Source organism: Ptiloglossa arizonensis, chromosome 1 (genome assembly GCF_051014685.1).
Source record: "Ptiloglossa arizonensis isolate GNS036 chromosome 1, iyPtiAriz1_principal, whole genome shotgun sequence".
Lineage (NCBI taxonomy): Eukaryota > Metazoa > Arthropoda > Insecta > Hymenoptera > Colletidae > Ptiloglossa > Ptiloglossa arizonensis.
The window spans coordinates 5,052,067-5,062,587 of record NC_135048.1 but is presented as its reverse complement, the minus strand read 5'-3'; the positions used below and the strand labels follow the sequence as shown (position 1 = coordinate 5,062,587).

Here is a 10,521-nt window from a genome sequence, read left to right as displayed (position 1 = left end):
TTCTGATTCCAATTGAATAAATTTTCTGGAACATGAATGTTGTACAAAATGCACTACTCATAGTACTTAGAGGATCATGTACTCAAATGATTATAATTCACACATATATAATAATAATAATAATACTTTGTGTCATACAAGTTAGACATTTAGTAGAAATATTACTACATTAAATGTCCAGTATTTCTTCTACTCTTAACATCTAATTCATTCTGCTGAAATCCAAAATACTTCAAGTATATCTTAATAAATTATAAAATGATATATTTATTCGTTAACATTGCACCAATTATCATTTTGTTGATCATTTAAAATTCATGTGTAGCATGATTATATCACAGATCGCGAACTACTATCTTTCGCGTGTGCATTTTGCAGATGATTATCTTTTGCGATACCAGTCTCGTGAAAGTTTGACGAATTCGATAACAGACGTCTTGGTCCATGTCTATTTACATCCACCTGTTTCAGGATTTGTTCCAATGAGTTATCTGCTCTTGTCAAGATTGGAGACAAACTAAGACTCTGAGCAGTTCGCGACTTTATTATACGAGCACTCCTTGGAGATCTCATTATTTTATCGGCTGTTCTGCGCCTGACAGACTTTAATTTCACGCTACGTAACATATCTAAAGAAATCACAGGCCCCCTTGGTCCGCATATAGTATTCCTTCTGTTCTCCTGAAATTCAAATTTCTTCTTTTAATTATCATGTTAAACTCCCGTCAATTTTGAAACATTTCTCTTAAAATTTTTGCGCCTAAATAACAAGTTTATCTCAAATTTTTAGATCACACTTATAGTTTTGTCTGAAGCATTTTCTTAAACTACGAAGGTAAGTACGACAATCGCGATTTACCTTAACGTTCTGTGGTGCTTTTTTTAGAGTCACTTTTAGCAAATCTTCGACAGTTATAGCTGGCTTATGAAGAAAGGGCGTCGAGCATTTTCTTGAGGGTGTTCTGATATTTCTGCCGTTGTTCTTCGGGGTAGTAGGTGTAATCGGCTGTACTGGGGATTGGAAAAATGTAGAAGGTGGTGGCGGAGGTGGAGGAGGAATATACGTTAGCGAGGATGGCCTCAAAATCGATGGCATAGGTGGAGAAAGCGGTGGAGGTGGAGGTAGAGATTTGGGAGATCTTGCCCGTGTGTTCTCTATCATCTTATGTAACTTTTTTAATTCCTGCATCAGTGTTTCATTTTTGTCGGCTAGTTTTCTACTGACTTCTTGCAAGCTGCCGACCTCTGTTGTTAAAGCAGTTATGTCAGTAACAATTCTTGTATGCACCTGCAACAAAGATAAATTTAATGACTTTGAATACGCTACAGCGAAGGAAGTTTCCAGTATAATGCATATTTTGTATATCTCCTTATTTTATTGGAGCTTCTTGAGAAGCATTTAATCGCTTGTGCTGATTGCAATACTTTTCTACCTGCGTAATCTCTTCAGACAGATGGTTAACTTTATCCAAGACAGTATTAATCAGCTCATTCTCTGAACGTAACATTATTATGCTAGTTTGCTTAAAGCTTCCACAATCCTGAAACAATTATTAGTTAATTAATGGTGTAAGTTTGAGGCAGAGACACGACCACTTACATTTTTAAACATATTTGATAGTTTCTTCGTCAGCCAGATACAAAAGAGGATAATTTTAACTATTGGTTTCTTAAAAAATTGAAATTGTGACGATTTACGGTTCTGTTGAAAGCTGGAGTATGTACATTTCTTATTGAATTCGGCCCCTCGTTCAGGCTGTAAGTAAAGATGACTTTATCAATTTCTTTTTAAAAACGGGAAACTAACTAGTGATTCTTCAATTTCATCAAATATAAACTCATAACATATTCAGTTGTACGTTTTTATTACTATAAAGGTTTTCCTTATAAAATATGCAACTAAATAGAGTTTATTTTAACAAATTACATCTTGCAGATTCCTACTACAGCTATCAGAATCTGACACAACTGGTAGATCCAAGGTAGAGGTAGTTGGTGATTTGGTTGTACTATTACTCCGAGGTGTTTTCGAAATTGTTGTATTGAGACAAAAGAAATTTTGTATATTTTTCTTTTCCTCTAGCAAGAGATTAGTAACTGGGACAGTAATAATTGGTTTCTGAGATTGTCTTATTTGATTTTCTTCTACATTGTCAAATTTCAATGTGGTTCTACACCTTTTAGCAGGAGGCGGTGAGCCACTGCAAGGTGTGGTTGAACCAGACCTTATTCTTGTCTTATTTTTCCCTATTTCTTTGTATTCTTGTTGATTGTCTACTTTGTTGTCAGTTTCTGCAAAAGTGCGTTTATTGGTATACTCATTTGAATTCTCCTGCAACGTTAAAGATAATGGTAAGAAAAAGAGGATACATGCAGTGACCGTGTTTCACCTGACTTTTTCTACTTTGATGGAAAACTTACACTGCATTCCTGAGTAGTAGTTTGCATCTTCCCATTTAGTTGTTGCAAATTCGAAAAGATCTGGTTGCAGCCATTCCAATTGGCAGGAAGACAGCTATCATTTGTCTCTTTTAAAGTTTTCTCGTTGATTATTTTAAACATTGTGTTTTGACCTTCTCTGTTCCAATTTTCATAGTACTTATTCTTATTTTCATCCTTAAATTTACTAGCAGGCTCACAAGTAGAAGTAACTGTTTGAAATTCTTTCAGGAATTTGTGAAACTCATGATTCTCTGGCTCCAAGTCAGAATTAAAGGTAGCAAATTGTGCTGGCTCTGATACATACCCACGAGGTAAGTCATACATAGATTTAGGAAAGTGAAGCTCAGTGTCATAGGCACAAACATCAAGCCTCGTCTTTGAGAATGATCCAATATTTGGAATGGACTCACAGTTGTTTACGTCCAGCTTCATCTCCTCACTCAATGACAAGGTTTTATCCATTGGGAAACACTTATCTGTGGGTATATCTATATTTTCTTTTGACAGTTCATCTATCTGTTTTACTTCAGCTAATTCTAAATCCAGTTTACTTTGCTGAAGTTCGAGTATCATTTCTGAGCTAAGGTTGTCTTCATATGATAGTTGTAGTTGCTGAGGTTCAAAAAGTACTGACTCTGGAGAACGTTGCTCTAAAGGCATGAATTGAGAACAATTTAATGTCAGTTTTAGTTCTTAAAATAGTTTTAAGTTATTACATATAATGTATATACATGCATATACATTTAACAGTTTTATTCTGCAAAGAATTGATGATTGAATCAACGTGAGAACCAATATAAAGCCTAGATAGAACCATTGCAAAATCAATATGTAACAGTTATAAAATTATTATAGAACTAGTATTAATTACGAATAATTAATATAATCCAAAATAATATTTTGTTTATTTATAATTATTTTATCAGGAATTATTATATAATAGTTTGAAACAGTTATTTCTTGAACAGTTTCAAACTTTAACTAAAAGTTATTTGGATGATATATTTTTTCTTAGGAGCATACCTTTGTTTTCTAAGCTATTTATCGTGTCAGATGAGTCTGATTTGTGCAGTAGCATTTCCTGTGATGGGGACAGATCCTTTCTTTGTTGAAACATCTTGTAATTTTTATCCTTTGTCATGGCAATCTTTTCTGTAGAAACTTTACACTAATATCATATAAACCCATCGAAACCGTTGTATTACCTGTTATGTACATGGATAATACGAATAAGTTTACACTGAAGGTTGTCTCTTATCACCTTCAGATAATTATTTGTTTTGATACTGCTAGTTCGTCTATGTTTTTACTTTTGCCGCCGTATTCATGTGTAACAGAATGGCAGCACCATCTGGTAAGTTTAAGACATTCTAAAATTACCGACAAGGTACATTTAGTTCTACTTTTTACCGTTACGAGTGCTGTAATTTTATTCTCTTTAGATTCGATAACGGATGTAACATCGAAATGATAATGTGATTCGTTCGCAAAACTTTCATTGAAGTAACATTAAATTTAAATAATAAAGTTAATCTTGTGGTCTCCTTAACAAAATAATTCTATTTACAATAAAATGTCTTTTTTCAAAACGAATATTTTCCCCACGAGCAGTTTATCTCAATACATGTCCATAAAGTAGAGATTAAAAGACAATTGACCGAAATGTCAATTAACATTAAACGAGCTTTTGACATTCGTTTTTAATCGCGTAAAATTAGCAGTTTTAATAGGGATTACAAAAGAGAAGAGATAATGTCTCCGAGAAAAGTTATTCGGTTTCGCAAGACAGCGAATGCAGCGCATTCCCGTTGGAATATTAAAATGATCCGCCATTACTTTAATAAACCTGTCTTCTTTGTTCCCTTCGTCTGGGCAACTTTTCTATGCTCCTCGAAGAATTTCGACGCAGCAGTCGCAGATGTCACTGTACCCCTAATGAGCGCGCTATTTTTCACCAGTATTTTTATCCCGTTTATTGGCTGCCCGTTTCACAAACTGTCAGCTGGATATTAATCATCCCGCTGTTACGACTCTGCCTTTATTTCTTCTAAGGATAAAGAATGGAAAAGGCCGAGGAAGGGGATCCAGGAAAGGAAAACTTGTGTTCCTTCATTAGTAGTATTAAAACGGCTCTAATACAGAAGATTTCAATGATCCAGAGAGCTGGTAAACGGGTGAATAATTTGTTATATATATATATAAGAGAATAAAATGAATTTACACGTTTTTCAATAATTATATTATTTGTTACAACACATTATGTAAAAGACGCCAAGCTTTATTTATTAATGAAAGTTCTCAGATGAATAATACCATGACGATTTAAGTTCGAGAAATTTTTCAGTAATCATTGTGTTACGTAAATGTGAAGTATAAATTAAACATTCGCTTTTATTTAAAATTTGTCAATACTTTGATTAAATATTCTCTAAGAGTACATTTTTTGTGAAAATCAGAAACGTGTGAATGATAAGTTCTTTTTTACAGAAGATTATGAAATCTTTCTTTAATTTTTTTCATATGTTTACATATGTAAAAATAGAAAGTTAAGTATAATTTAATTTTTTACAGAACTTAATATTAATGATGTAGCTAAGAAACTGTAGTGTGTACAAGGATTAGTTATTATGTGGGACTTGATTGACTGAAACTGTTATACCGACAAGGTCAGAAATGATTTGAACTGCAGTACAACGCATTCTGTTTAACCTTCCGAGTACCATGCTGGAGTCATTGGTGACTCGTGTCGCGTCGTTTGACAGCAATAAAGCACACGGTGAGAAGTTATTTGTGTGAGACAAAACTGACGATTGCCTTACCACATCATCACAGTTCTGCAGTGATACAACTATACTCGATCCAACGAGACGAGTCAGCAGATGTAAACAAATACATGTGATCGACACATGGGCAAGGCAAGACCAAACTCACAATTTATCTTTTTTTATCACGTGAATCCCACATGAACGTTTGTTTTTCTTAATTCACTCGATTAATTGTCAGAAGTGTTAGGTGTTGTTTTTGTATAGGAAGTAATAATATCCTTCTGTATATGATTTATGGAAAAGATATGTTTGTAATGTCCATTTAAAAAAAATTCAAAAGGTTATATGTAATAAATTTTTTTTTATAATTTACCAGTCTATTATTTTCCATACATGTACAACGAAAATCCAAACATGATTCGAAATCTATTACATTGTGGTAATATATTGGTGAGTCTTTAAAATTTGTGCAATCGTACTGTGTTCGTACAGTCCTGGTGGAGGCCTCTAGTTTCAGCAACTATGATTAGTGAAATATCGGTGTGAATCAGAAGTGACTGGAGCATAGTTTTCTGTGCTGCGATATTCGGAGGGTTACAAAAAGTATATTAATAAGTATTAATTGGTTACCAGCAATCATACGATTAAACTAGATATCTATGATAAGTTCTGTTTCCTTTACAATTGTTTATTTGTTACTTATTTATTATTTCTGAAAACGATATTGCGATTAACACAAGCACGCCATGAAAGAAAGGAGACATACATATGTAAGTATCCATGTGTTTGTTTCGACTCGATTCAAATTATTTAATCTTTACGATTTATTTTATAATAAAATACCATAAATTGTATTATGTTTGTGTCAACAAATTAAAGTAAATATTTGTTTTCAATTCTTTAATTATTGTTTGCAACACGTTTAGAATGAACAACTATGTTTATTGCATATATTGATATTAATCGGTATATGAATGACTGGGAACCTAAGTTATAAAAAACAAATTATGGTTATGAAAGTTATTCTGTCAAATAATTTTACTTTAATTCTAAAAATTATTTATCTTCGATTTCGTGATTCGATGAATTTTTGAAAACAAGCAAGTAATTCGTAATTCAAAATACTGTGTATTTCTGCTTCATGGAAACTCTTTGCATTGATACGGGTACCAACTGTTTAATAAGAATTTGTTTGTGTTGCGTCGTATATATAAAACAAAACTTTAAATGTCTTTATCTCAATTTGCTGAAAACATGTTTTCGTATAATTGTTCAAATGAACGAGCCAGTGAATCGAGTACAGGGATATTAATTTCAGTGGCAAAGAAACGATTTATATTATTGTTATAGATTTTGTTTCGAGGCAATATCGACGTTTGCAGCACTGTCGTATACAACTGACAGTTCAATGAGTGGCCATAACCCTTTCTTTCCCTCGATATAAAAATTGAGGGAACAGAGGGCCTAATATATCACGATTTATTTTGCGATAGATCCTCGGAAAGATACTCGCAATGCAACGGCGCGTCGAGTTACATTACGCTCCTTTCATTCCCGTCGATCCCATAAAAGTCCCAATAATAATTTCTGATGTTTTCCGATGCAACATGTTTGATTTAGTGTCGGACATTTTGTGATCGCATATCTGCCTCGTAAATCTCTCCGCGGTGGCGCCACTGCATAAAAATATCAAACGTCGATGTGTCCGCGTTCAACCCCAATCCCACGTAAAATATTGCCCGTGATTCCGCGCGACGGAAATAGCCTTTCATTCCGGCTGCCTGATAATTCCAGAATTTCGCGATTTATACTCCGAAAGGTTATAAAAGATACGCCCGATTGCGTGTTATTATTAATTGCTGCGCGCCACGATAAAGTGAAACGTTTAGTTTTAAAAAATGCCCTCAAACGAATATCGGAGGACTGGCTCGGAATATACGGTAAGATTATTCGGCCAGATTAATCGGTATTCAAATTGAAAACTCCCCGTAGGAGACGGAAAATAAAACTCCCGCGGCCATCAACGTCTCTATCGCGTATACTAATTACACGGAACTCACTGATTTCAGTATTTGCTTCCTGTCGTTCTGTGATTGATCGGATCGTACGTTACGACGATAAACCTTCGGTACGTTTTCGTTGTTGGTGGTATGTTCTGTTTTTTTTTTTTTTTTTTAAATAATTTTTCGTAAAATGAATTCTTATTGCGGGATTAAAAGTTCATATTCATGCAGCGACGTAGTACATAAATATGCGAATACCTAGAGAGACTTGCAACAGAAACTCATACGCTACGCGAAGTAATTAGATTTGAATCGAATGGTTTAGTTCGAAAGTAAGTTTTCCTTTTCTCGATTGCGTCTTTCGAGGTTAATTTTCGTTGTTTCATGGGTAATAGATAATATCTTGCGAATAATTAATATACAAGATATACAAGATAATAATATACAAGATATTAATTATTACTCCACAGTTATACAGCAAATTGTGAATCGTTGTTGCAACACACTTCTAGGTTAGTTTATCAAATATGTTATGTTATTTGAGAATAAGAATGGTGTAAGTAAAAATAGCGTTGGAAAATTAAATTGCCCTCATCTATTTGTTTTATCATATTGAGGTCTGCACTCCGCGTATTACGAAGTTCTTAAAATGAGGTTAAGACGTGTCATTCTAGTCTGAGGTGGATTCTACGTTCGAAAGAGGCAGGCCGATTTCGTTATTTATCAATCGAATCGTGCAACTATCACGGACTAGCAAATGCATTTATCTCAGTGACGTCATCGTGACGCACGAGTGGTTGAAATGATAAGTAATGATGTTAATAAATAGTGGAGAGTCTGCATCGACGCAAATAGGGAATCGCAGACTAGAGAGCCCCTCGACTCGTTGGATCAGGGGTCGCGCGTGAAAACGGGCCTGCGTGTGTACTAATCGTAGCGGAAAGGGTGCCGTGAGTTATGAGTGCTCTATGATATCAATGCATCAATTTGACTAAACGAAGGATTAATTTAATAACAAGTCAGCAGATGAGTAGTCGGATGATAAATAGAGAAGGGAAGAACAGTAAACGACGTTCAGGAGTGTAGGAGGAGGAGGAGGGGGGGGGGGGGATGGGAGGGATGGTGCAAACTTACGATTTCTTTCTTTTTCAGCTTGGATTTAGCCATCCACGTCTCTCGAGACGTATCGTTCGCGCGCGAAACATAAAAGTTCGTAATTATCGTAGATCTAACCTAGATACTTTTTTCAGTTTTAAATTTTACAATTTTTAACACGGTATTACGTATTCGAGGCTTTTATTAGCTACGGTGTCACTGGAAAACTCTGACCGGTTTTTAGTCGTTGGTTAAGTATTCAGATGAGGGGGGGGAGGGGCGGTCAGTAGAACGCCGCGTCGCGTGCGGTAAACGCGTAAAGGCGTTCGATGGATATGCTTGATATATGGGAACGTGGAATTTCCGCACACGGTGTCCGCTGAGTTTATTATTGAAAGCTTTAACGATTGTATCGATATTATTAATTCTTAGATAGAAATCTGATTTGTTCTTAATTGAGATTTCAACGCGATTAGCAAACATTTTACGAAAGGTCCATTTTTGAACGTTACATTTTTGTAATAAAATTACGTATGGACTATGGTATTGGAAGTCGGATTCAAGAAACAGTTCGTAGAATGGATACAAAGCCGGGGTCCTTCAATTTGCGAAACTGATGCAGTGAGTTAAGGGTGGTTAGGGTGTCCACGGACAAGGGGGAAATCCCCTAGTTATGTCCGTAACAAAGTCAGCCGCTGCTTCAATATTGTCGTAATCGCCGTTATTATTGTACTGTCAATCATACGTTATTCCGTTTGAGGAAGAATATTGGCGATTCAAATTATTCAAGCGATTTGCCTTCGACCAATTTCTACAAGAAGAGTAATATTTCTATGAACGTTCAAGGAAATACATTTTATTATAGTAAAATAAATAGTTACAAAATTACAATATGTATTTTGGAATTGTAGTAGAGGGTATTCTCTGGTCATTATCTAATAATAAATTTAATGTATTTAAACGAGGTAACGCATTTTTATACGATGGCTTCCAATTGGAAGTTTTGATAGTAATGAAATAATGATAAAGAATGTCCCACTAGATATAGTACACTTAATTATCTCCTTTGTTTCCAATTATACGAGAAAATGTTCCAAGATATAATTTGAATGGTTTCAATGGATGAGCATCTTCATCCGTGATTGATGTATCATAATAAGAATACGGATAATTGAGTGGTAGATTTAATATATTAAATTTGATATTTTCTTCCTTATTATATTGAAACTATAGTATTACTTGACCATCCGTATTGTTATATTATAAATAAATTATACTTTATAATAGCAGATATATGCAATTTTGTTGTCGGGGTCAGGTATTTTTATAGAATTGAAGTATGTTCTATTTCATGCGAAATTAGGAGGGAGGCCGTTTTCCATATTACTTAAAAAATACAAGAAAGTCGAAGTTTGTGATTTCTGTCTGCTTTCGCGAACGAATGGTACGAAGTACTTTTAATAATACCGCGAGAGATACTAATGAAATACTAGCGCGGTTAATTCTCGCAATACCAACGGTTCAGGAGATTACGGGAATGATCACGCGTGGGTCTAAACAGACCCGTGATTTGACCTCGCACAAATATTTCGAATAAAAATTCTACTATTTCTTCGTACTTTTCTTAACTTCTAAGAAAATTGATACTAACGGTATAATTGAGCAATACAAAAGTCTCCGGGTCCGAAGAGACCCAAGTGTAGCACAGCGAAAGTTAAAGTAGAAATTTCACGCAGAATTGAACAACAGCAAGGAAATTCGTATTCCTGTGATTTTTTCGAAATCGTGAATCATCCGTGCAATTCGTGAAACAAGGGAATAGTTCAATGTTTTCGGTACTGTATACCCTGTACAATAACAGTAGTTTGAAACGTTCGGCTCGACTCTTTCGACGCCTCGGTATAGAGTGTACACGCATTCGTGCGGAAGTTTCGTAGTCGTATCCGTTGAGCGTACTTCTGGAACGCCTATAGGCGTTCACCGTCTGTGGTGCACCGTTCGATGAACAATCGCACCGAAACTGTTCGAGTTACTATCGTTGGCTCGGAAGAAGATTCTGAACTCGAAAGACGCTACATTCCCGAACGAATCGCTCCGCAATTATTCCCCGAAGGAGGGCACGTAGCCTGGCGCACCGAAATTAAACGAGACGGTTAAGGTCCCACGTTCCATTCTCAAGAACGTTAGCGTTAGTCAAAACCATACCCATCCGTGGA

The 10,521-nt window shown here is 35.2% G+C and overlaps 1 protein-coding gene across 1 annotated transcript; it reads right to left on the bottom strand.

The window, feature by feature from the left end:
• Positions 1-104: 104 nt before the first annotated feature.
• On the bottom strand, positions 105-3,686 carry LOC143144690 (uncharacterized). The gene is made up of 7 exons (XM_076307340.1): positions 3,466-3,686; positions 2,422-3,092; positions 1,928-2,332; positions 1,601-1,756; positions 1,434-1,541; positions 860-1,288; positions 105-681 (listed from the first exon to the last, which is right to left on the bottom strand). The coding sequence occupies exons 1-7, from the start codon at positions 3,581-3,583 to the stop codon at positions 331-333; spliced, it is 2,238 nt and encodes a 745-aa protein (XP_076163455.1). The 5' UTR covers positions 3,584-3,686; the 3' UTR covers positions 105-330.
• Between the last annotated feature and the right edge of the window lie 6,835 nt (positions 3,687-10,521).